Source organism: Giraffa tippelskirchi, chromosome 4 (assembly GCF_054371585.1).
Source record: "Giraffa tippelskirchi isolate mGirTip1 chromosome 4, T2T-mGirTip1v1.2.pri, whole genome shotgun sequence".
NCBI classification, from domain to species: Eukaryota; Metazoa; Chordata; class Mammalia; order Artiodactyla; family Giraffidae; genus Giraffa; species Giraffa tippelskirchi.
In genome coordinates, this window is record NC_137278.1 from 89,582,195 (window position 1) to 89,609,500 (window position 27,306).

The 27,306-nt window shown below is 36.4% G+C and overlaps 1 protein-coding gene and 1 non-coding gene across 11 annotated transcripts in view; both read right to left on the reverse strand.

The window, feature by feature from the left end:
* Positions 1-27,306, reverse strand: part of EXOC6B (exocyst complex component 6B) — a 760,794-nt gene that overhangs the window by 378,973 nt on the left and 354,515 nt on the right. For 8 of the 10 annotated variants that reach the window (XM_081482978.1, XM_081482980.1, XM_081482979.1 and 5 more), the window contains one exon: positions 9,126-9,302. In XM_081482978.1, coding sequence (XP_081339104.1) covers positions 9,126-9,302 — 177 coding nt within the window. Of the gene's footprint in view, positions 1-9,125; positions 9,303-16,572; positions 16,587-22,735; positions 22,773-27,306 lie in introns of all 10 variants that reach the window. The other 2 variants (XM_081482984.1, XM_081482982.1) reach the window with 1 other exon arrangement.
* TRNAR-ACG (transfer RNA arginine (anticodon ACG)) lies at positions 7,283-7,354 on the reverse strand. The gene has a single exon. It is a non-coding gene; the product is annotated as a tRNA-Arg (tRNA).

Consider the following 27,306-nt stretch of genomic DNA (forward strand, 5'->3'; position numbering starts at 1 on the left):
GAATCATCCTAAATATTTGAAAAAGATTTAATAACTATCCTTCTCAAACTCAGGCATCCCAGGTGGTACTAGTGGTAAAGAACTGCCTACCAATGCACCAGACATAAGAGACAAGGGTTCAATTCTTGAGTCAGGAAGATCCTCTGGAGGAGAGCATGGCAACCCACTCCAATATTCTTGCCTGGAGAATCCAGTGGATAGAGGCCCCAGCAGGCTATAGTACACAGGGTTGCAAAGAGTCAGACATGACTGAAGTGATTTAGCATACATGCATGCTTCTCAAACTCTTTCCCCTCACCCGCCAAAAAAAAAAAAAAGTGAACAGGAAGGAATGCTTCCAAACACTTTTTATGATGCCAGCATTACCCAGACACCAAAACCAGACAAGGACAACATCAAAAAGAAAACCTGTATACAGGCCAATATCCCTGATGAACATAGAGGTAAAAATCTTCAACAACGTATTAGCAAACTGAATTTGACAATACATTAAAAGGATTATACACCACAATCAAGTGGGATTTACTCCAGGGACCAAGGATGGTTCTACATCTAAAATCTACGTTATACATCACACTAACAAAATAAAGGATAAAAATATGATCATCTCAGTGCAGAAAAAGCTTTTAATAAAATTGAAGATTCACTTACCATAAAAACTCTCAATAAAGTGGGTGTAGAGGGAACATGCCTGTGTGCTAAGTCGCTTCAGTCACATGCTACTCATTGTGACCCTAGGGACCATAGCCTGCCAGTCTCCTCTGTCCAAGGATAGAGGGAATATACTTCAACATACTAAAGGCTATATATGACAGACCTACAGCTAACACCATAGCCAACAGTGAAAAGCTCAATGCTATTCTTCTAAGATCAGAAATAAAACAAGGATGTCCACTCTCACCACTTTTATTCAAAAAAGTATTTAAAGTCCTAGCTGCAGCAATTAGGCAAGGAAATTAAATAAGATTCAAATTAGAAACAAAGATGTAAAACTGTCATGGTTTGCAGATGACATGATACTATATTGAGAAACCCCTAAAGACCCCACCAAAAAAAAATCAGATCTACTCAATGAATTCAGCAAAGTTCCAGGATATTAAATCAATACAGTAGCCTACCAGGCTCCTCCGTCCATGGGATTTTCCAGGCAAAGGTACTGGAGTGGGTTGCCATTTCCTTCTCCAGGGGATCTTCCTGACCCAGGAATCGAATCCAGGTCTCCCACATTGCAGGCAGACGAATCCCTATCAAATATTCCCATGGAATATTTCACAGAACTAGAAAAAACAATTCTAAAGTCTGTATGGAACCACAAAAGATCCCAAATAGCCAAAACAATCTTGAAAGACAACAGAGTCAGAGATACCATGATCTTGATTTCAAACTACACTACAAAGCTATAGTAATCAAAACAAAATGGCAGTGGCCCAAAAGCAGACACGCAGGTCAATGAAACATAATTAAGAGCCCAGAAAATAATCTACACATATGTGGACAGTTATCACATTATTGAACAGAGACATATTAAAACATCTTTTGTTACCCAAACATTATTGACCAGAGACTTTTCAATATTCACTTACATAACAAATCACTGGCCACAGGAATTAGTTTCTGCAAAACTCTCCTGGTCAATAAAGAGTTAATTTATGATGAAGAAGCAAAGAATATATAATACAATGGAGAAAGGACTCTCTCTTCAATAAGTGGTGTTGGGAAAACTGGACAGCTACAGACAAAGGGATGAAACTGAACCACTATCTTAAAGTACACACAAAAATTACCACAAAACAGTTTATAAAGACTTGAATGTAAGACCTGAAACCATAAAATTCCTGGAAAAAAGCACAAGAGGTAATCTCATCAACTTCTGTCTTAGTGATGATTTTTGGATCTAACTCCAAAAGGAAGGGAAACAAAAGCAAAAGTAAACAATGGGACTATATCAAACTAAAAAGCTTTTGCACAGCAAAGGAAATCATCATTAAAACAAAAAGGCAAACAAAAAGGCATTCTACTGAATGGAAGAAGATGTTTGCAAATCATATATCTGATAAAGAGTTAATATTTAAAATCTTTATAGAACTCATAGCTCAACAACAACAAGAAATACAGTCCAATTAAAAAATGGGAAAATAAACTCAATATACAAATTTCTAAAGACATACAGATGGTCAAAAATCACATGAAAAGATGTTCAACATCACTAATTACTACAGAAATGCAAATGAAAGCCACAACATCATCTTACATCTGTTAGAATGGCTTTATCAAAAAGTAAAAAAATAACAAGTACTGGAGAGGATATAGAGGAAAGGGAACACTCAAATACTGTTAGTGGGATTGTAAATTGGTGCAGCTATTATGAAAAACAGTACAGAGATTCCTCAAAAACTTAAGAATAGAACTACCATATTCTCCAGCTATTGTAACTACTGGGTATATATATATATATAAAGAATATGAAAACCTAATTCAAAAAGATATATGTATCCCTATGTTCACTGGAGCATTATTTACAATAGCCAAGATAGGGAAAATGTCCATTAATGAATGATGAATGAATAAAAAAGATCTGGCATATAGGTACAAATAGAGATAAAGATACAGATATACCCACAATGATACTAATCAACTAGATAAAAACAATGAAATCTTGCCAACTGAGATGACATGGATGGAACTGAGGGTATTATGCTGAGTGAAATGTCAGAAATAAAACGACAAATAATGTATGAATTCATTCATATGTGGAATATAAAACTAAATAAAACAAAAATAAATACATAGTTACAGGGAACAGACCAGTAGCTAACAGAGGGGAAGGGGCCTGGAGGATGGGTGCAAGGCATTCAAGGGGTCAACAGTATGGTGACAGATGTGACCCTCTGGGGAGTGATCACTTTGTAATGTTACAGATCTCAAATTATACTGCTGTATAATTGAAATATAAATATTTTTTAATTCTACAATTCATATATATTTCCACTGAAAACTAACTAAGTTGTTGGTCAAAAAATGGGCAAATACCAGCAGTTTATATAGTTCAACTTCATATATATATATATATGACAAGTTAAAATAAAAAAACTTACCTTAATTAAGGTGATCCTTTCATTAGCTTAGACAAAAATAAAATACAAATAGGGAGAGAATTTACAGGGGAATAGTTTTCTTGCAACTAGCAATCAAGAGATGGACTTTACTAGTCAGTTCAACATTTAGTCATTTTTTTCATCCAAGATGACAACTTACTATTGAGACTTCATCTTCAGGCTATTTAGGTTTTCATCCCCAGGCTATTAAGTTTTTCCCATCTCTGGCACAAACTTTACTTCAGTTTAAAACTATACAATCTGTTTACTATGTGGAAACCTATTTTGCAGGTGTTCAGTTTTCCTTACCCATCTCATTCTATGGTCTATTATTATTATCAAACTAAAGACATAATAAATAATGTAAAAATGTCACTTGGCTAAAAAAAATATTAAGTATATTTCCATTAAAAACACAGGAAAGGGCAAACTGTTCTTCAGATATTGAAAAAAATACCAAAACAGAAGTATGTTAAATCAGAATTATAAAATTTCATTAAAAATAATGCTCTAATTTATTATGTGTGCATGCTAAGTCGCTTTAGTTGTGTCTGACTCTTTGCAACCCCATGGATTATAGCCCGCCAGGATCCTCTGTCCATGGAATTTTCCAGACAAGAATACTGGAGTGGGTTCCCATGCCCCCCTACAGGGGATATTCTCAACACAAGGATTGAACCTGCAACTCTTAGATCTCCTGCACTGGCAGGCCGGTTCTTTACACTAGTACCATCTGAGAAGCAACAGATTTTAGAAAACAAAATATGACTTTCTATTCAAGTACTTTCTATTCAACAGCTATTTCAAATCCTAAAAGATGATGCTGTGAAAGTGCTGCACTCAATATGCCAGCACATTTGGAAAACTCAGCAGTGGCCATAGGACTGGGAAAGGTCATTTTTCATTCCAATCCTAAAGAAAGGCAATGCCAAAGAATGCTCAGACTATGGCACAATTGCACTCATCTCACACGCCAGCAAAGTAATGCTCAAAATTCTCCAAGCCAGGCTTCAACAGTCCTTGAACTGTGAACTTCCAGATGTTCAAGTTGGTTTTAGAAAAGGCAGAGGAACCAGAGATCAAATTGCCAATATCCGTTGGATGATCAAAAAAGCAAGAGAGTTCCAAAAAAACATCTATTTCTGCTTTATTGACTACACCAAAGCCTTTACTGTGTAGATCACCACAAACTGTGGAAAATTCTTCAAGAGATGGGAATACCAGACCACTTGACCTGCCTCCTGAGAAACCTGTATGCAGGTCAGGAAGCAACAATTAAAACTCGACATGGAACAACAGACTGGTTCCAAATTGGGAAAGGAGTATGTCAAGGCTGTATATTGTCACCCTGCTTATTTAACTTATATGCAGAGTACATTATGAGAAATGCTGGACTGGATGAAGCACAAGCTGGAATCAAAATTGCCAGGAGAAATATCAATAACCTCAGATATGCAGATGACACCACACTTTTGGCAGAAAGCGAAGTACTAAAGAGCCTCTTGATGAAAGTGAAAGAGGAGAGTGAAAAAGTTGGCTTAAGCTCAACATTCAGAAAACTAAGATCATGGCATCTGGTCCCATCACTTCATGGCAAATAGATGGGGAAACAGTGGAAACAGTGGCTGATTTTATTTTTTGGGGCTCCAAAATCACTGCAGATGGTGACTGCAGCCATGAAATTAAAAGACGCTTGCTCCTTGGAAGAAAAGTTATGACCAATCTAGACAGTATATTAAAAAGCAGAGACATTACTTTGCTAACAGAGGTCCATCTAGTGCAAGCTTTGGTTTCCAGTAGTCATGTATGGATATGAGAGTTGGACTACAAAGAAAGCTGAGTGCCGAAGAATTGAGCTGTGGTGTTGGAGAAGACTCTTGAGGTCTCTTGGACTGCAAGGAGATCCAACCAGTCCATCCTAAAGGAGATCAGTCCTGAGTGTTCATTGGAAGGACTGATGCTGAAGCTGAAACACCAATACTCTGGTCACCTGATGCGAAGAGCTGACTCATTTGAAGACCCTGATGCTGGGAAAGATTGAAGGCAGGAGGAGAAGGGGACAACAGAGCATGAGATGTTTGGATGGCATCACCGACTCCATGGACGTGAGTTTGGGTAAACTCCAGGAGTTGGTAATGGACAGGGAGTCCTGGCGTGCTGCAGTCCATGGGGTCGCAAAGAGTCAGACACAACTGAGCAACTGAACTTAACTGAACTGTTGGAGAAGACTCTTGAAAATCCCTTGGACAGCAAGGAGATCCCACCAATCCATCCTAAAGGAAATCAGTCCTGAATATTCATTGGAAGGACTGATGCTGAAGCTGAAACTCCAATACTTTGGCCACCTGATGCGAAGAACTGACTCATTTGAAAAGACCCTGATGCTGGGAAAGATTGAAGGCGGAAGGAGAAGGGGACTACAGAGGATGAGACAGTTGGATGGCATCACCAACTCAATGGACATGAGTTTGAGTAAGCTCCTGGAGTTGGTGATGGATAGGGAAGCCTGGTGTGCTGCAGTCCATGGGGTCTCAAAGAGTTGGACATGACTGAGCGACTGAACTGAACTGATTGAAGTACTGTATTCTTTGCTGGAAAAATGTTAGGACATATTAATGAAAAATCAGTAAGACACCTAAACATTCATTAGTTTCTTTGCTTTATGTACTAAAAATGCTTCCTCATGGTCCACTATAGCCTTGCAACTCAAAGTATGCCCAGGGACCAGAAGCACAGTTCTTACCTGGGAATTTGTTAAATATGCAGCCTTTCAGATTCACCCCAACCTACACAATCAGAATATGCATTTAAATGCGATTTCAAGTTGATTTCTATGCAAATTTAAGTTCAAGAAGCACTCTCTCTACAACACAGGTTCTTAAGTCCTAGGAGTAACATTAGTTTCACAAATTCCCTAAAATTTTATACAGAACTTTTTAAAGTGAATGTACATAGATTTTACTGGGTAAAGCTTCCATATAGTTTATCAAACTCTCACAGAAAATATGACCTCCAAATAGATTAAGAACTACTCAATTCTATGCCACAGTTTAAAGTCAAAATATTTCAAAAACTATTTATGCTACTCTCAATGAGGTCTGTTGAAGAATGACAAGAATGAAGGTCAGAACGTCACAGTGGGTCATGGAAGACCTTATCTGAAGAATTTATTCACACCATGCAAGAACTATGCCAAGAAACCAGTTTGGAGACATCTAAATAAATAATTCTCTACATGAGGTTTGAGATTAAGAATGTGCACTTGAAGAAGATTCAAACTGAGAAGTAAATAAATATAAGGTAGGATTTTTTTTAAAGATAGGATGCCATTAGATGACAGCAAAGTGCTGAATTCTTATTGTAAGAGCTCAATCAGCAAATCTCTAATACAAATTCTGTTTGATTTGGGATACATAACCATTTTAAAATGCTAACTTCCAAGTACATTCTTATAATACTTCCTTTATGAGGAACCCCAACATATTTTACTAGTCAGGCTTTCTTCATCTTCTCTGGACGTCAGAAGACAAAACAATGAAAAAATATGGAACAAAAATTAAAAAGGACTTGCCCAGCATCTTCAGTGAGCTAACAATAAAGAATGGCTCATACCCAGAAGGCTCTCACTAATATATGAGAACTGTGTACATCTTTCATTCTTTCATCTTATCACATAACCCTCTCTTTGGGGTGTGTATTATCTAGGGGCATACACTATGTTTAACTTCTGTTTGCTTAAGCCATAGTGCCTGACAGAATTTAATTTCCTTAATGGGAATCAAAAATGTAAATTTAAAATGTTAACTGGACGTCATCTCGATCTTGATGCTTTATTTTACTGTTACTAAAACTTCTCACTTGTGATGAGTCTAATCCCAGACATTCTGGTCTCCTGGGTGCATCCATATCCAACCATACGAGTCATTCTAGGCAAGAGAGAATGCTAAAAAATACTCAGGGGATCAAGTCTTCTCTGCCCCGTTCTGTTTCCATGGGTATCAGGGAAATGTCTGGTTTTTCCTCAGCTCTACGTCTTAGAATTATTAAAAGTTCTTTTTGAGTGAAGTCACTCAGTCGTGTCCAACTCTTTGCGACCCCATGGACTGTAGCCTACCAGGTTCCTCCATCCATGGGATTTTCCAGGCAAGAATACTGGAGTGGGTTGCCATTTCCTTCCCCAGGAGATCTTCCCAACCCAGGGATTGAACCTGGGTCTCCCGCATCGTAGGCAGACACTTTACCATCTGAGCCACCAAGGAAGTCTCTCTAAAGTTCTTTTTATCCAAGTACATTAGGGATTAAAATGAAACTTTCACACTTCATTAACTCTTGTGTAGTAGCTCAGTCGTGTCCAGCTCTTTGCAACCCGATGGACTGTAGCCCACCAGGCTCCTCAGTCCATGGAATTCTTCAGGCAAGAATACTGGAGTGGATAGCCATTCCCTTCTCTAGGGGATCATCCCAACTCAGGGATCGAACCCATGTCTCCTGCACTGCAAGCAGGTTCTTTACTGTCTGAGCCACTAGGGAAGCCCAGTGAAATATTAATGTACCCCATTCACATAGTAAACACAACCTGATAAACTGCACATAAAATTACTGATTTGTATTATAGAAATGTATCCCATCAATAACAAAAACTATATAAAAGAATGTAGTACCTTATATATATATGACATCTCTCAGATACGCAATGACAGCTAAATGCTAATGACTTAGACAAATAAGTAAGTAATCCACTTATTTGTTTTTCAGCCCCATTTAAACAGTGTCAATTTGATTTTTGAACCAAAAACAGTAATGAAAATAAGGACAGGCACTCTGATAATAATGATATGAAACAGAAATCAGCAAGGAAGAGTAGTGAAATTTGCTGACCACCTTTTAGGCACTTGTTCTAAAGACACTAAAGTTCCAAACTTTAGTTTGGAAGACTAAGTGAGAAGACATAGTGAGAAGGTCCAAACAATACCTAAGATTACAAAGTTAGTGAAAAGTTTGGGGCTGTAGTTTCAGCAGAGAGAGAAGAGTAAGAAGGGTAGTAAGGATATAACAAAGAACAAGGATGGGGAAGAAACAGTGAATCCAGTTTTATCTGGAGAAATGAAACAATGAAAAGGAGACAAACAATTAAAGATAAAACAGGTTACTGAGAACAGTAGTAAATGGTTTCTTGCTCATTTCAGTGAGCATTTGAAAAGTAAATAATATGATCATTAATCATAATTTTTAAGTAAAATAAAATAGCAAAATCAATATCTGAATGGTCCATAAGTCTTCAAAGTTCATGCTCCTAACCACTATATGTACAAAAAAATGATCCAGTTTATGCAAATAATAAGTAGTTCAAAAATATTTTAACTGGAAATCTCAAATATCACAGTAGTTTTATTTTTAAAAATACATTAAATATACTTTTAACAACAAAGAAAGATATAAAAATATGCTAGTTACACCACTTAATCTTATTTTTTACCTCAAAGTGTCACAGAACTAAGATGGCATGGACATGTCTCAAAATTCCCAGATATTCTATAATCACTTATACATTTATTTCTTCTAGAAATGTGTTCTCAACTTTCTGGAACCATTTAATAATTTCAATCTGAACCATTTCTCAAAGCTAAGAAAGCTGTTTGTTTACACTCCCATTGTTTAAAGTAACATCTTTTATTTGTCTCAAGTAATTTGTTTCAGCTTCAGTGGAGGTAATCTAGATCTCTTTCTCTAGGTCAGGTAAACTCTATTCTTCCCTTAACGAAGTACTCAGTATACAATCAAAAACACTGAAACAAACAAACAAACAAACAAAAAATGGATGAGTATATTTAAAATATAAAGATTTAGAATCTAAGATATCTTAGTACATCTTCAGTTTCCTTAAATCAGGCACCGTTTGTATTTTAAATGATCTTTAATATCCTGAAGATCACACGAGCTATGCTACATGGATAAATTCCTCATCACATCTCAAACACACTATATTTAAAGGAACAATAAGTTCACTGCCCCGGTTCAAATGTTAGTTACCTCTTCATCGTCTTCCTCATCTTCAACATCCAGGATTCCTGAATCCTGTTCAGATTTGGGGCTAGTGCTTTCTATCTCTGTATCAAAAATTGTATATGCTTCTTTCTTAGATTTTCTCTTGCTACCTATCCTGGGTTGTTGCAAGATGATGTTATCCAGGTTTCTTTGTTGTTGAGCCTAGGATAGAAACAAATACACACAAATAAATAAACAAAAGAAGAAACAAAATTTAAGCATTCAAAGAACTTTTAATTTTGAATTAATTGGCATCAAAAGAAAATACAATGAAATGGCTTAAAATACATAAAGTTTTAGTGCCAGAAATAAAACCAAACATATTAATGTAGCATATAGGGAAAAAAAAGATAATTACTTAGTGAGAGCTAAGTCACTTCAGTCGTGTCCAACTCTTTGCAAGCCTACGGACTGCAGCCCACCAGGCTTCTCTGTGCCAGGAATTCTCCAGGCAAGAATACTAGAGTGGGTTGCCATGGCCTCCTCCAGGGGGTCTTCCCAACCCAGAAATCGAACCACGTCTCTTAAGTCTTCTGCATTGGCAGGAGGGTTCTTTACCAACAGTGCCACCTGGGAAGATTTTCTAAATACACACACTGTCATCACAAAAATGAAATCTATTGATTTGCAAAGAGATTGGGGCTTCCCAGGTGGCACTAGGGGTAAAGAACCTGCCCTCCAACACAAGAGACTTAAGAGATGTGGGCCAGATTCCTGGGTCAGGAAGATTCCCCAGAGGAGGGCATGGCAACCCACTCCAGTATTCTTGCCTGGAGAATCCCATGGTCAGAGGAGCCTGGCAGTCTACAGTCCATAGGGTCACACTGAGTTGGACACAACTGAAGTGACTTAGCATGGTACGGCAGCCAAGAGATTAGTGCAAATATTTATCTTTTAAAAGATAAGGGCTATACCAGAACCACTGTAGTTTGGAAAAAAGAAACAGGAGTCTACAAGCTTAGGGTACTCTTAAAAACATATATGTGGATATGTGAGATCAATAAATTTTAATCAGGAGGATGAAATATCTTAATAGAGTAATATGAACTAATGAATCCAACAGAATTTCATGACCTTAGTCTGAGGAAATCAGAGTTTTAAGCATTTCTTTTTCTAAAGAAAAGTGTAATTCCCTCAGCTTAACAAAATACACTCAAATAACAATGTGGTTTCCATAAATCCAAAGAGGTGGAAAGTGTGACGATACAGAGTCAACGTCAGAAGTTAGACCAAAGTATCAGAGCTGGAAGGGATCTTAATCACCACTCAGGCAATACACTGGAAGACAAAGGATTGTTTGAGGCCACAAGGTTAGTAAGTGGTAAATCAGAAGCCCGAAGTGTGATCTCCTAAATTCCGTATGACTCATCTTCCCACTACACCAATAGTCCCATAAAGCATGACAAATACAGTCACCAAAAAAAAGAGTTCTGCAATCAAATGAATGTGAAACACTCCATGTTATGCAAACCTTCTTGTAGACATAGGATGCATAATACATTAACAGAATAAAAACTGGGAAAAGTCCTATTTTAAGAAAAGTTATTTAACATGCTTTAATCCAGCATGTTCCAAAAGTGTTTCACAATGGAACTTTTCTTTTTAAAAACAATAATATTAATACTTAGTATCATCCAAAGATATAAAGCTTAAGAAATGTGACTTCTCAGAATACACATTCCTTAATCACTATATGATGTTTCTACTCAGCAACAAGCAGAAATTAGTTCAAGAGAAAAACCAGAATCTCCAAATATTTTGAATGAGATTAAGAATTCTAGATAAATACTAAGTATAAGGGTTAGTCCAGGTACTAGTTAAATAAGACAATTATAATAGGACAGAGAAAAACTTGAACTATGTGAGCTAGACACTGCCAAGAAAATGAAAAGAATCTACATTCCAGAGATTTGAATCAATGGACTAACTTGTTTCTCTGCATAGTACTTGTTGATATTTTGATTTGACTTACATAAAATACATGGCTTCAGTAACAAAACTGAGAGGGAAAATACCCAATAACATTTACTCTAATACATATCCTTAAAGTATATGAGATCCCAAATCAGACAAAACATTCTTCCTATTCTTCTCAAAAGTAGGAAGTTCCCCCTCTCACTTATTTTCGATGTAAACCACACAAAAAGAGATTAAGGACTCTAGAAAGCTAAAGCTTTCATATTAAAAAAGCAAGCTCTCAACTTGTCTCTTTATTCTTTCTCTCAGTACAGCAAAACTAAAAGCTTTCATAAGTTGGTCTTATTTTATTGAATCCAAAGTTAAATATTTTTATTTCACAATAAATAAAATACTATCAGTGCACCAAAAGCAATCAAGAGGAGCCACATTTAAGTACCATCATTTATACTTCAAATAATACAAATCTGAGAGAAACCCTATGGAAGTAATTTTAGATCATCTATGATTTGTTCTTTTTGTGCCTGGTTTACCAATCACTTTGATGGAGCACAAAGTAGTTTAGGCCAAATCAACATACCCTATGCTAGAAATGAGAGCACTGCAAGTTTTATTCCAAGGCTCTATAATGACTTGGGGTCTCTGTCAAAATTATCAAGGTTTTTCCATTTATAAAGGAGCAGTCAGGGCACATCTGCCGAGAAAGAACTAACCAAGTTGGAAATACTAAAACAGGTAGAATAATGAAATACATACTCAGATATTACCCATTAGAAAGCAAATGAAAACCACCATCTATTCAAAATTATGTTATGGGACTGGCAGGAAGTGGAGAAGAGTAAATATAGATAAAAATATGTAAATATATGCAATATATGTAAAAATTAAAATGTGACTCTAAAGTTCATACAACAAACAACAGTTCTTCAGAGCTCTTTTCTAACATGCTAAGTCATCTTACCAGGACCATTTATTCTGTCCCTCCAAGGGCAACCTTGGAGACAGAGAAGCAGCTGACTGATTTTTGCTGCCGAGGCTAGAGTGCAAGTAACAGGGTATCAAGCAAACAAATAGACTTTAGAAAACATTTAGGCTTTTTTTTAACTTCTTTGTTCATTCTCTTTGTGAATAATCTTTACACATTTAACTGCCTCTTCCTCAAGATTCCCTCACATATGTTCTTCTCTGTTTTCCTAATATATAGAAATAAAGCAAGTTTATTCCTCACCCCCTTCTCTTCTAACACTCTTTCCACTCTCTCAAAATTCAACAGCGTATCTCTAGTTCCATATTACGACTGTGTGTTCTATCACCACTTCACTTACTGCATACCTAAAATGGAACTCATCACCTTCTCATTACAGTTAATGGGAGGTGAACCAGACTGTCCCAATGTATTTTCCAATACTCTCCAACATGAATTTCTACTTGGAACAGAATCTACCTCATGATATACTATGAATATTTTCACTACTCTATCTTTGCTTAAGCCATTTCTCTTCTAGATGACCTCTCCCTACCTGTACTCTCAATCTTTCCTCCAAAACCCAACTAAAATTCTTTTTCCTTTAGAAAGCCTCCTCTCACTGTTTTAACTCAGTCCTTTCTCCCTATATCCCTACTTTCAGTCAAACATGTACTGAAGAACCATCTGAGTCCCAGTATTGTGTTGACTATACAAATAAAACAGATTTTCTGACTCTTGAACCTCACATCATTTTAAGAAGTGGATAAGCAAACAAGTGGCTGAAATTCAGTGCAATGAGTATAATGATAGAAATAAACAGGGTACGATGATGAGACAAAGCAGAAAGTAATCATATCTGCAAGGAGGGATTTCAGGAACTTGGAGGAAAAGGTAGCAAGTGGGGAGGCTCAAGAAGCGGGGTGATGTACGTATACTTATAGATGATTCACTATGTTGTACAGTAGAAACTAACACAACATTGGAAAGCAATTATCCTCCAATTTAAAAAAGTGAGTATGATTTTTCCAAAGGGAAGTAGATAGAAAGGGCAACCATTCCAGAAGAAAGAAACTGCATAAGAAAAGACATGTGAAATAACATTATCCACCCAAGCAATAAGTAATTTTGTATAAGAACATAAGTTATGAAGGACTAACAAGAGATAGTCAAATCAGTCAGTCATAAAGGAAATCAACCCTAAATATTCATTGGAAGGACTGATGCTGAAGCTGAAGCTCCAATACTTTGGCCACCTGAGGTGAAGAGCGGACTCACTGAAAAAGATCTTGATGCTGGAAAAGATTGAAGGCAAAAGGAGAAGGAGGCAGCAGAGGACGAGATGGTTGAATAGCATCACCAACTCAATGGACATGAATCTGAGCAAACTCTGGGAGATAGTGAAGGATAGAGGAGACTGGTGTGCCAAAGTCCATGGGGTCACAAAGAGTTGGACAGGACTTAGCGACTGAACAACAATAAGAAACAAAGTTAAAGATGCCACACAAAGTAGTTTCAAGGCCAGCTAGTAGGCAATGGAGGAACAAGAGAAGAATGTGAGCAGGGGAAGAAAAAGATCAGCTTTACAATTTGGGCACATCCTCTGGGAGCTGAGGAACGGTCAACTGGGAGAAGATAAAGACTAGAAACAGGAAAATCAATATAGATCACTAAAGGAGTCCAAATAATAATGAGGAGAATTTGAATTAAGGTAGCAGCAGATACAGAAGAAGCAGAAGCAATATAGTTTACTGATTTAAATGTTTTATGTGGAAGAGGGGAAGAAAATAAAAATAACTGCAAGTATTCTGGTCTTTAAGACTAGACGATGGGATCATTCCAAAAAATAGGAACTGTGGAAATAGTAAGTTGAAGGCAGGATAGAGAAGACGAGTTAAATAAACTTGTCAAATATTCAAATAAAAAATGAAAGTGCAGCCCTTCAGAGTTCAACTCTTCTCTTCTTCAGGATAGGAAGCATAGTTGCCCATTCTTAGAATTCCCCAAGTCCAGACACAATGACATATACACAGAAAACTCAGATAAATGCTTACTATATAAAGGAAAAAATAATAAAAGAAACCTATGTAAGAATGAGATTTGGCCCAACAAAAGAGAGGGATATCTGCAAAAGGCATAATTTGAATATTCTCTTATTTATTTAAAGGGGGGAGACCATAAGAATTACCTAACTTGAATTATTCACCTAAAAATGCAGCTATTAAAACTTTTACAATTGTCATTACACATGCCATTAAATAAAGTTTTATTGCGAATACAACTTTCAAGGGTACCTAGTATAAGACTCAAAATTCTGTGAATCAAAAAAACAAAGGTTCCTTTCTTTATCAGCCCAATACTGACCTCTAGTGGACTAAAGGAATACATACAAATGGAGAGAGGGCTAGGCTTATAGGTTTGAGACCTAACAGGGACTTCAATCACAGGGTGCTATATCAGAAAAGAAAAAGAAGAAAAAAAACCTTTGAGTAAGATATGTTTAAATTTAAGCTCTGCAATATATTAATTCTATAACCATGGGTAGGTTCTTCTCAGTGCAACATCCCATCTACTCAGAACTGACACAAGGATTAAATAAGAAATACATGTAAATTATGTTTTAAAAAAATTTTTTCTTTAATTAATGTGCAGAAGTACTGCGTTTGGGAACAGGCTTTTAGCTTAATGGAATTTAATTTATATGCCTGTTCATTCATTCATTTTTTTATAATTTTATTTATTTATTCACTTTTGGCTGCAGTGGGTCTTCTTGCTGCAGGGGCTTTTCTCTAGTTGCAGACAGCAGGGCCTACTCTCTAATTGTGGTGGGTGGGCCTCTCATTGAAGTGGCTTCTCTTATTGCAGAGCTTGCACTCCAAGGTGCTCGGACTTCAGTATTTGTGGCATGGAGGCTCAGTACTTGCAGCTCCCAGCCTCTAGAGCACAGGCTCTACAGTTTGTAGCACATGGGCTTAGTTGCTCTGTGGCATGTGGGATTTTCCCAGATCAGGGATCAAACTTGTGTCACCTGTTGGCAATCACATTCTTTACCACTGAGGCACCAAGAAAGCCCCACATAAATTATCCTGAATTAAAAGATACATCCAAGCAAAAGTTTTTGACTTAACATAATCATGAAATAATTATCTCAATAAGGTTAGTGAACATCCATTATCTTATACAGATAAAAAATTAGGTAAATAGAAAAACTTTTGGCTCTATGTGATGAGACTTCTTGGGATTTACTCTTATCAACTTTATATAACATAGAGCAGAGATAATTATATTTATTATGCTGTACATTTTTTTAAAAGAAAAAAAAACACTAATTTTAAGTTCCACCTGTCTTCCTCTGAATGTGAGATAGGAATCTTGTTTCACTCCCTACTCTGGAAGCATCAAAGATCTAGCAATATTTAGATACACAATCATTAATGTTATCTAATAGTTCTTCACACCACCATTCAATTTTGTATTTGTACTATACTTCAACTATTAGATATCTGTACTACACACTTCTTGTACTCTATCTCATATCCTCTAATGTTCAGCTCTTATTTCAAGTATAATATCAGCAACCAGTTCTGGGCAGCCTTGGAAGTGTCATATAGTGTAAACTGAAACCAGCTTAGCATGTACCCCACACTTCCAGCTTCCTACCCAGAGGTTTTGCAGATATCACAGTCTGGAATCGGACAACAATTAATTAGCATTCATGATTCTCAACTCAGAAGTGAGGCAACCTTTGACCAACGAGCGGACAGAAACACTCCCCATTTCATTCCGCCCACAGTGAGTTCCATATGGCTTCTCAGAAGTCCATGGATGAAGGAAACAAACTGCCCTACAAGTATATCACTGTACAGTGAAAGTTCAGTCACTCAGTCATGTCCGACTCTTTGCAATCCCATGGACTGCAGCTCGCCAGGCCTCCTTGTCCATCACCAACTCTCCGAGTTTACTCAAACTCATGTCCATTGAGTCAGTGATGCCATCCAACCATCTCATCCTCTGTCGTCCCCTCCTCCTCCCACCTTAAGTCTTGCCCAACATCAGGCGCTTTTCAAATGAGTCACTTCTTCACATCAAGTGGCCAAAGGATTGGAGTTTCAGCTTCAGCATCAGTCCTTCCAATGAATATTCAGGACTGATTTCCTTTAGGATGGACTGGTTGGATCTCCTTGTAGTCCAAGGGACTCTCAAGAGTCTTCTCCAACATCATAGCTTAAAAGCATCAATTCTTCGCCGCTCAGCTTTCTTTATAGTCCAATTCTCACATCAGGACATGACTACTGGAAAAACCATAGCCTTGACTAGACGGACCTTTGTTGGCAAAGTAATGTCTCTACTTTTTAATATGCTGTCTAGGTTGGTCAAAATTTTTCTTTCAAAGAGTAAGTGTCTTTTAATTTCATGACTGCAGTCACCATCTGCAGTGATTTTGGAGCCCCCCAAAATAAAGTCAGCCACTGTTTCCACATCTATTTTCCATGAAGTGTTGGGACCAGATGCCATGATCTTAGTTTTCTGAATGTTGAGCTTTAAGCCAACTTGTTCACTTTTCTCTTTCACTTTCATCAAGAGGCTGTTTAGTTCTTCTTCACTTTCTGCCATAAGGGTGGTGTCATCTGCTTATCTGAGGTTATTAATATTTCTCCCGGCAATCTTGATTCCAGCTTGTGCTTCATCCAGCCCAGCATTTCGCATGATGTACTCTGCACATAAGTTAAATAAGCAGGGTGACAATATACAGCCTTGACGTACTCCTTTTCCTATTTGGAACCAGTCTGTTGTTCCATGTCCAGTTCTAACTGTTGCTTCCTGACCTGCATACAGATTTCTCAGGAGGCAGGTCAAGTGGTCTGGTATTCCCGTCTCTTGAAGAATTTTCCACAGTTTGTGGTGATCCACACAGTCAAAGGCTTTGGTGTAGTCAATAAAGCAGAAATAGATGTTTTTCTGGAACTCTCTTGCTTTTTCGATCATCCAACGGATATTGGCAATTTGATTGGCAAGGTTCCTCTGCCTTTTCTAAAACCAGCTTGAACATCTGGAAGTTTACAGTTCAAGGACTGTCGAAGCCTGGCTTGGAGAATTTTGACCATTACTTTGCTACCATGTGAGATGAGTGCATTTGTGCTGTAGTCTGAGCACTGTTTGGCATTGCCTTTCTTTGGGATTGGAATGAAAACTGACCTTTCCCAGTCCTGTGGCCACTGCTGAGTTTTCCAAATGTGCTGGCATACTGAGTGCAGCACTTTCACAGCATCAACTTTTAGGATTTGAAATAGCTCTACTGGAACTCCATCACCTACACTAGCTTTGTTCGTAGTGATGTTTCCAAAGGCCCACTTGACTTCACATTCCAGAATGTCTAGCTCCAGGTGAGCGATCATATCATCATGATTATCTGGGTCATGAAGATCTTTTTTGTATAGTTCTTCTGTGTAGTCTTGCCAAGTTTTTCTTAATATCTTCTGCTTCTGTTAGGTCCATGCCATTTCTGTCCTTCATTGTGCCCATCTTTGCATGAAATGTTTCCTTAGTATCTCTAATTTTCTTGAAGAGATCTCTAGTCTTTCCCACTCTATTGTTTTCCTCTATTTCTTTGCACTGATCACTTATGAAGGCTTTCTTATCTCTCCTTGCTATTCTCTCAAGGAAATCAAGCCTTAAAATCATCCTGTACAAAAATACAACGAAGAATTATGATCCCATATCAGAAGCCCAAAGGATGTCCATGAATATAACTGGCAAGATCAAAATGTAAAGACTCTAAAGTTACCCTCTTCAGTTCTCCAATCAAAAGAACTATAAGAGTTGTAATTTCAAAATGGTTTCCTTATATTTATTAGCCCTGGATCTAGCAATTAGTATTCTTTGCCAAATATTAATAGCTCCAATACCAAATCCTGTTTAAACAAAATAAAAATGAAACAAGCACAGTGAGTAAAATGAAGGAAAAAGAATATATCAAGATCACATCAAAAAATTATTTTCATATTAATGTCCACAGGGGTGTGAATATACATTATGTGTATATATATGTGTATTCTATGTAATATTAATATTTTTAAGGAGCGATAAACAGCTTTTCATTAACTTTAATCAGATCCCAAAGAATCTCCATCAGTGGAATCTAGGATTATGATATCACGAAAAATTTTTCAATTGACAAAGGTGTTCATTATATCATCTTTAAAATTACAACTGAGATCCTTAGTGCTTTGAAAGTCTCCAGATCATACTTAAAGCTACATTTCATAGAGGGGGAAAAAGTCTTTGCACCAACTAAATTCACTGCAACAAGATGTACTAGATATATGGCATTGCAATATATATATATATGTTCAAAGAAAGTACAAATTATAGTAAAAGTTAAAAGAATTCTCTTATGAATTAGGATATTCCCAGCTCATTTTAAATGCTTCTCCTTTGTCAACATATACACCAGAAACACAACATTAATTATAAAATAAATTAGAAAATAAGCATAAAGAAAAAAGGAAAAAATCAAAAATCTCTATTCAGTATTAATCAGTTAATTGATGAATGATAACCCAGGCTATTTTCTGTACATATATAAAGATTTTTCTGTTGGCCCATTTGTACTTTCTGTTTATTTGTATAATTGCTAATATATTTATATTGGTATAAAAAAGGTATCATACTTAAATTTTTTTAATTTGTTTTTTTGCTCAAAAATATTTCACAAATATCTTTCTCTACAAGTAAAAACATTTACAATAATATTTGCATTGTAAAGTGAAAGTCGCTCAGTCGTGTCTGACTCTTTGTGACCCCATGGACTATACAGTCCATGGAATTCTCCAGGCCAGAATACTGGAGTGGGTAGCCTTTCCCTTCTCCAGGGGATCTTCCCAACCCAGGGATCAAACCCAGGTCTCCTGCATTGCAGACGTATTCTTTATCAGCTGAGCTACAAGGGAAGCCCAGGAACACTGGAGTGGGTAGCCTATCCCTTCTCCAGGGGATCTTCCCAACCCAAGAATCGAACCAGGGTCTTCTGCATTGCAGGCAGATTCTTTATCAACTGAGCTATCAGGGAATCCCCTATTTGCACTGTATTACATTTCAAAGAATGGATGTTTATTTGAACTTAATCTACTACAGGACATTTATACTGCTTCCAATATTTTGCTATTTAATAATTGCTGCAAAGACTATCTCCAGAGCTAAAATTATGTGGATAGCCTTAATTATTTTATTTGTGGAGAAAACTACTGCCTCAAATGATTATTTATCCCAACTCAACTTTATAGAACAATTTATGTTTTCCTAATTTGTTTTATTTTAAATGTCTGAGAAATGAAAATAATTTCAAAGTTTAAAAAATCTAAAAATACTGAATTATTGTAATAAAAAACAGTAGACACCCCCTTATACCATTTCCCATCCCTAATCCTGCTCTGTAGAGTTAATATTTTTACATTTCACGTTACTATAATACCCTTATTTTATGTTAGAAACTTAGATTACTTAAACATATAGATTCCCTTACACTACTGCTTCTTCTTTTAATAATTTTATTTATTTAATTAGCTAGTTATTTTTGGTTGCACTGGGTCTTTGTTGCTATGTGCAGATTTTCTCCAGTTGCAGGAAGCGGGCGCTACTCTCAAGTTGCAGTCTTCTCATTGCAGTGATTTCTCTTGTTGTAGAACATAGGCTCTAGGGTGTGCAGCCTTCAACAGTTGGGACACGGGGCCTCAGCAGTTGCAGCTAATGGGCTCCAGAGCTCAGACTCAGTAGTTGCAGAGCACAGGTTTAGTTGCTCTGCAGCATGTGCGATCTTTGGGAACCAAGGATCAAACCATTGTCCCCTGCATTGCAAGATACACTCTTAGTCTCTGGACCAACAGGGAAGCCCCTACTGCTTCTTAAATTATCTTCCCAACAAAGTATTTTAGGTAAAAGAAATAATCAATATTAGTCATTATGTCTTATAACCAAATCGTCTGACTAGAGTCAAATGTATATGAAATGACTGCATATATTTGATTATAGTTCCTTTCTGGTACAGCTTTCTGTTTTTTCTGGAGTTTCAAATTACATACATTTGTTTTTTAAAGGTTCTCTAATATTCTAGCTACAACACTCTCAAAAAGCTCATCATAATAGATATTCTATAGAAACCCTATTACTTCAAAAGGCATAACTTGGGCTGACTTGTCCTATAAGGGCTGCTTCATAGTTGTCATTCGGGAAGGGACTTGCTTTCCCATCAGTTATTTCACTTAATGCAGTCCCTCATTTTGGTGGCACACATCTTCAGGTAATTCTTAAGAAGTGAAACACAAGAGGTAAATTTCTTGAATTCTTTCATTCCAAAAATGACTTTAATCCTCCAATTCAACAGAGTATAGAATTCAAGGTTGACAATAATTTTCCCTTTAAGTTATTGAAAGCATTGCTCACTCTACTGTCTTATACTACCCATTATTGCTACTTGGAAAAGCAATGATATATTGATCTTCATTCCTTTGTATATTATATTACTTTATCTCTTATCTCTCTAGAAGCTTTTCAAACCCTTTACCATATACGTTCTCAATTTCATAGGGATGTACCTTGGTGTACATCAATGTTTAATTTGTTCATTATACTCAGTAAATACCTGGAAGTCTGAGTCCTGAGATTTTCTTATATTAATGCTCTAGTGATTTCTTCCTTTTGTCTAGAACTCCTAATGGATACTGAATTCTCCTATAATTACTCCTGATGACTACTTGGTTTTTGTATTTGAAGTACAGTTGATTCACAGTTGTGTTAGTTTCTAGTATACAGCAAAGTGATTCAGTTATGGTTACATATATATATATATATATATATATATATATATTCATTTTCATATCTTTTCCATTATGGTTTGTTATAGAATATTGAATATAGTTCCCTGTGCTATGCAGTAGCTAGTTTATGTATAGCAGTTTCTATCTGCTAATACTAAACTTCTAATTTACCAATCCCCCACTCCCTTTCCCCTTAGCTAACCATAAGTTTGTTTTCAATGTCTGTGACTCTGTTTGTTTTGTAAATAAGTTCATGTGTCATATTTTAGATTCCACATATAAGTGATATCATACAGTATTTGACTTTCTCTTTCTGACTTCACTTAGAATGATAATCTCCAGATCCACCCATGTTGCTGCAAATGGCATTATTTCATTCCTTTTTTATGGTTGAGTAGTGTTTCATTATATATATATACCACTTCTTCTTTATCCATTCATCTGTTGATTGACGTTTAGGTCACATTCATGTCTTGCCAATTGTAACTACTGCTGCTATGAACGCTGTACCTTTTCAAAGTACAGTTTTCATCTTTTCCACATAAATACCCAGGAGTTGGATGGCTAGATCATGTGGCAACTCTACTTTTAGTTTTTAAGAAACCTCCATGCTGTTTCCCACAGTGGCTATATCAACTTAGTTCCCACCCAGTGCAGGAGGGCTCCCTTTTCTCCACATCTTCTCCAGCATTTGTTTATGGCCATTCTAATCAGTATGAGGGAGAACCTCATTGTACTTTTGTTGCATTTCTCTAATAATTAACAATGTTGCGCATCTTTATATGTGTCTACTGGCCATATATATGTCTTCTTTGGAGAAATTGCTATTGAGGTTTTCTGTCCAGTATTTGATTAGGTTGTTTGCTTTTGCTATTGAGATGTATGAGCTGTTTGTGTATCTTGAAATCTAACCTCTTGCCATTCAGATCATGCACAAACATTCTCTCCTAGTCTGCAGGGTTTTTTGTTTTGTTTATCGTTTCCTCTGGGCTTCCCTGGTGGCGCAGACAGTAAAGAATCCACCTGCAACGCGGGAGACCTGGGTTCGATCCCCGGGTTGGTAAGATCCCCTGGAAGAGGGCATGGAAACCCACTCCAGTATTTTCACCTAGAAAATCCCCATAGCAGAGGAGCTTGGTGAGCTGAAGTCCATGGGGTCCAAAGAGTCAGCCATGACTGAGCGACTAAGCACACGGTTCCCTTTGCTGTGCAAAAGCCTAAAATTTTGAAAAGGTCCCTATTTGTTTATTTTTGCTTTTATTTCTATTGCCTTGAGGGACAACCGAAGAAAACATTGGTATGATTCCTGGCAATCTTTGTAATATTTCTATATAATAAGCCAAACTTCTAATTTTTAGGCTACCAATGAATTTTTCAAACATATTATTTTGTTTTCTACCTTATCTGCTCCATCTAGCTAGTACTTTTTATTGTTGTTATTTGTTTCCTCATATTGGTATTTTGTATCTCTTTCCAGTTGGATATTTTCCTCAAATATCTATTGATTCTTGGCCAGTCACTCATATTTAGTAATAAATTACTTAACAGTTTACAGGAAAGTCTATGGGCATACAAGACTTGTCAAGTAGCAAACTTCACGGAATTCTACAAAGGAAATCACATCTTTGATTGAGAAATACAAACAGTACTTTGTAGCAGTTCTTTACTAATTTCTCTAGAAAAAAATTTCCCAATCTCCCAACTAAGAATATAAGTACAAACATTCCATGCAAGGGAGAGGAGAAGAAGAGGAATTAACTGTTTTATATGCTAACTTTCAACAAATCATGCCATTTTAAGCCCCTCAACTTACCCTCATCATCTGTAATAACACACATCTCCAAAGACTTAGCTTGTCTGGAGTTACCAGTATTGAACTGTTTTGTCCATTCCATGTGAACCTGTTTCTACTTTCAAGCTGTGGCTTAATACACATTGCTATATATTAGTTACCCACTCTTTCCTCCACTTTCTTTTTTTACCTTCCAGATTTATTGAGATATTATTGATACATAATTAATAGAGAAGTTTACAGTAGATAATGTGCTGAATTGATATACATATGTATTTTTAAGTAACTACCAGAGTAAGTTACTTTATATCTCCGTCACCTCACATAATTATCACTTTTTGTGTGGTGATAACATTTCTGATCTACTCTCTTAACAACTTTCAATATATAATAAAGTGTGCTAATTATAGCAACCATGCTGTATAAAAGATCTTCAAAAGGTACTCAACTTATAGCTGGAAGTATGTACCCTTTGACCAATAACTCCTTATTTTTCCCAGCTCCCAGTCCCTGGCAACCACCATTCTACTCTCACTTTCTGTGGGTTTGAGTTTCATATGTTCAACATCTAAGAGACACCATGCAGTTTTTGTTTTTATCTATCAGACTTACTCAACTTAGCATAACACCTTCAAGGTCTTTTCATGATTGGCAAAAGGCAAAATTTCTTTCTTTTAGGACTGATTTAACACACCTTAGTCTTCCCTTGTGGCTCAGCTGGTAAAGAATCTGCTTGCAATGCAGGAGACCTGGGTTCTATCCCAGGTTGGGAAGATCCCCTGGAGAAGGGAAAGGCTACCCACTCCAGTGTTCTGGCCTGGAGAATTCCACGGACTGTGTAGTTCATGGGGTCACAAAGAGTCAGACATAACTGAGTGACTTTTACTTTCACCTTTTTAAAACATCTTGTAACATAAGTTTGAGAGTGTCCCCTCTTCAATTTATTAGAAGAATTTAGAACAACTGATGTTAACTCTTCTCTAGATTTTGGGAAGCATTTTATTACTGTTTCAATCTCCTTACTCAAAATTGATTCTTTCAAATTTCCTGTTCTTCTTGATTCATTACTGCTAAGTTGTTCAGCAGTGTGTTGTTTACTTTCCACACATTTATACATGTTCTGGTTTTCCATCTGTTATTGACTTCAAGTTTCATACCATTGTGATTAGAAAACATATTTAGTATAATCTCAGTCTTCTTACATTCTCTTAGACTTGTCTTGTGAACTAACATGTAATCTACCCTGCAGAATGCTCTGTGTGCACTTCAGAAGAATATGTATTCTGCTATTGTTAGGTGGAATAAACTTTATACGCTTTCTTAAGTCTATTTGGTCTTAGGTCTAGTGCAAGACCAATGGTTCCTTACTGATTTTTCTGTCTGGGAGATCTATCCATTGTCCAAATGGGGTATTTAAGCCTCCTATTACTATTGTATTGCTGTCTATTTCTTCCTCCAGAACTGTTAGTAATTTGTTAAACATATGTAGATGCTTTGACATTAGATGGATCTCAACTCTGTTTCTGCCAAAGATTTATTATGCCCTGTTCATTCTCATTATAAACTAATGAAACAACAGTAAATATCATCAGATAAATGAAAACTATGTAGAACAACCATATGTAAATTCTATGACAGAAAAATAAAATATCTGAAATAAAGAATTCACCATTTAAAGCACTTAAAAGTCAAAAAGAGATAGTCAGTGAACTTGAAGATAGAGCAACAGAAATTATCAAATTAGGAAAAAAATAAATAAAAGATTAAAAAAGCAAACAAACATGAAAAACAAAGCCTGCATAATATGGAGGACACTATCAAAAAGTCTAACCTAAGTAGTACCAGAGTCCTAGAACAAAAAGGAGAAATAATATAGTGAAGAAAAAATATCTGAAAAAACAATAGGTGAAAATTTCCCACATTTTATATAAGACATAAAGTACCAGAGTTAAGAAGCTTAATGAATCCCAATGGGAACACCATAGTCAAACTACTGAAAATCAAAGATTAAGAGAAAAATTTAAAAGCCACTGGGAAAAAACACCATATTATATACTGCAGAAAAACAATACAAATGAATATTTATCACTTATCAGAAACTGCAGAGTTCAGAAAGCAATAGAAATAAAAATAAAATTGAAAAATTAGCAACTTTGAATTCTAAATCCAGGAAATATCCTTCAGAAATTTTAATGAGCTTAAATTTGCCCCCTAAAAAAAATGTTGAAGTCCTAAACATCTCATAATATGATGTTATTTAGAAATAGGATAACTGCAGATGTATTTAAGATGAAGTAATATTGCAGCAGGCAGAGTCTTTAATTCAACATGATTGGTATCCTTTTAAGATGAGAAGAAGACAAAGATAGAAGATATAAGGGAAAACATTAGGTGACAATTGAGTCATATTAAAGCGCTATAATTGCAAGCCAAGGAATGCTAACATTGTTGGCAAAACACGAGAAGAAAGGAAGACACAAAGACACAGGACCTTACTGACACTTTGATTTTGAACTTGTAGCATCCAGACCTGTGAGACAGTGCATTTTTTTTTATTAAGCCAACCAGTTCTTTGGAAGAGAGTGAAAAGGCTGGCTTAAAACTCAACATTCAAAAACAAAAGATCATGTCATCTGGTTCCATCACTTCATAGTGAATAGATGGGGAAAAAATGTAAACAGTAACAAACTTTATTTTCTTGGGCTCCAAGGTCACTGTGGATGGTGACTGCAGCCAAGAAATTAAAAGACGCTTGCTTCTTGGAAGGAAAGTTATGACAAACCGAGACAGTGTATTAAAAAGCAGAGATATCACCTTGCCGACAAAGGTCCACATAGTCAAAGGTATGGTTTTTCCACTAGGCATGTACAGATGTGAGAGTTGGACCATAAAGAAGGCTGAGCACCAAAGAAAGGATGCTTTTGAACTGTGGTGCTGGAGAAGACTCTTGAGAGGTTCCTTGGGAAGCAAGGAGATTAAACCAGTCAATCCTAAAGGAAATCAATTTTGAATATTCATTGGAAAGACGGATGCTGAAGCTGAAGCTCCGATACTTTGGCCACCTGATGTGAACAGCCAACTCACTGAAAAGACCCTGATGCCAGGAAAGACTGAAGGCAAAAGAAGGGGGCAACAGAGGATCAGATGGTTAGATAGCATCATCGACTCAATGGACATGAGTTTCAGCAAACTCCAGGAGATAGTGAAGGAAAGGGAAGTCTGACATGCTACAGTCCATGGGGGTCACAAAGAGTCAGACACGACTGAGTGAACAACAACAAAAATCCAGTTTTTGGTATTTTGTTAAGGCAGCCCTAGAAAACTAACATAGGAATGAAAACAAAAGGAAAACATTTTCAGATAAAAGAAAACTAAAGGAATTTAAGACCAATACATCTATACTACAAAAGTCCTAAAGGAAGTTTTTCAGGCTGAAAGCAATGATTCCAGTCAATGATTCTCAGAAATGAATGAATAGAATTGAAAACGCAAAATAGTTTAGCAATCATAAGAGAAGAGAGGCTGCTTTTCTAATACAGAGTGATCAAGGAAAGTATTTTTCATAAAGTGGCTTTTGCATTTCAGACATTAGTACTTATTTATTTAATAATCATAGAGGCTTAAGAAAACAGATGCATCTGAACAACATTTTAATCTTGAATTCCTACATATATTTTATACTATTGAAAACATTATTATATATTCTAATATCTGGAAGGACAATATCTAACATGTTAATAATATTTCAAGAAACCTTTAGTCATTTTCAAACACAACATTCTTTTCAGAATGCCAATAACCTGGATTCCCAGGTGGTGCAGTGGTAAAGAACCCACCTGCCAGTGCAAGTCACAAGAGACATAGGTTTGAACCCTGGGTCGGGAAGATCCCCTGGAGTAGAAAATGGCAACGCACTTCAATATCCTTGCCTGAAAAACTCCATGGACGGTAAGCATGGTGGACTACAGTCCATGGGGTCTCAAAGAGTTGGACAGTACATTCTACAGGGTCGCAAAGAGTAGGACATGACTGAGCAACTAAGCGTGCACACACACAACCTGAAGATAGGCATATTACAGTGGTCTTGCAAAATGTCTAACACACTAAATGATCACTCAGTATCATTTACACATTATTCTAAAATAGCTGGTCAATGGATAAACTAAATTTCAAGATAATCTTTAACATTATTTTTGAAAACAGCATTAACTTTTCTCTACAATTTTTTTATCACATATCAGTTTGAATTTTACATCTCTTATCAACGTCAATTTTAGGTGGTTATAATAATGACCCCCAAATATAAAAAATATAAGTAAAGCTGGGAAGAAAAATAATTCAACAGTAAGAAGTAGTGCCAAGCTGCTTAATGTTTTACTAACCTAGTCTCCCAGAAAAGATGTCATATATAAGCAAGGTTTTCTCCAAGGAGCACCCCATATTTCAACAGAAAAGAGCCAGCAATAGTTATAATTTAAACTGTTGGTTCAATCACTATTTCAACTGAACCAACAGTTTCAATTATAACTATCAACATAGACACCAATTTTTACAGACTAAATTCTCCAATCAAAACAAACAGAATGGCTGAATAGATTTTTCTTTTAGAGACCCATCTATACGTTGCCTACAAAAGACTCACTTCATAAGTAAGGACACAAACAGACTGGAAGTAAAAAG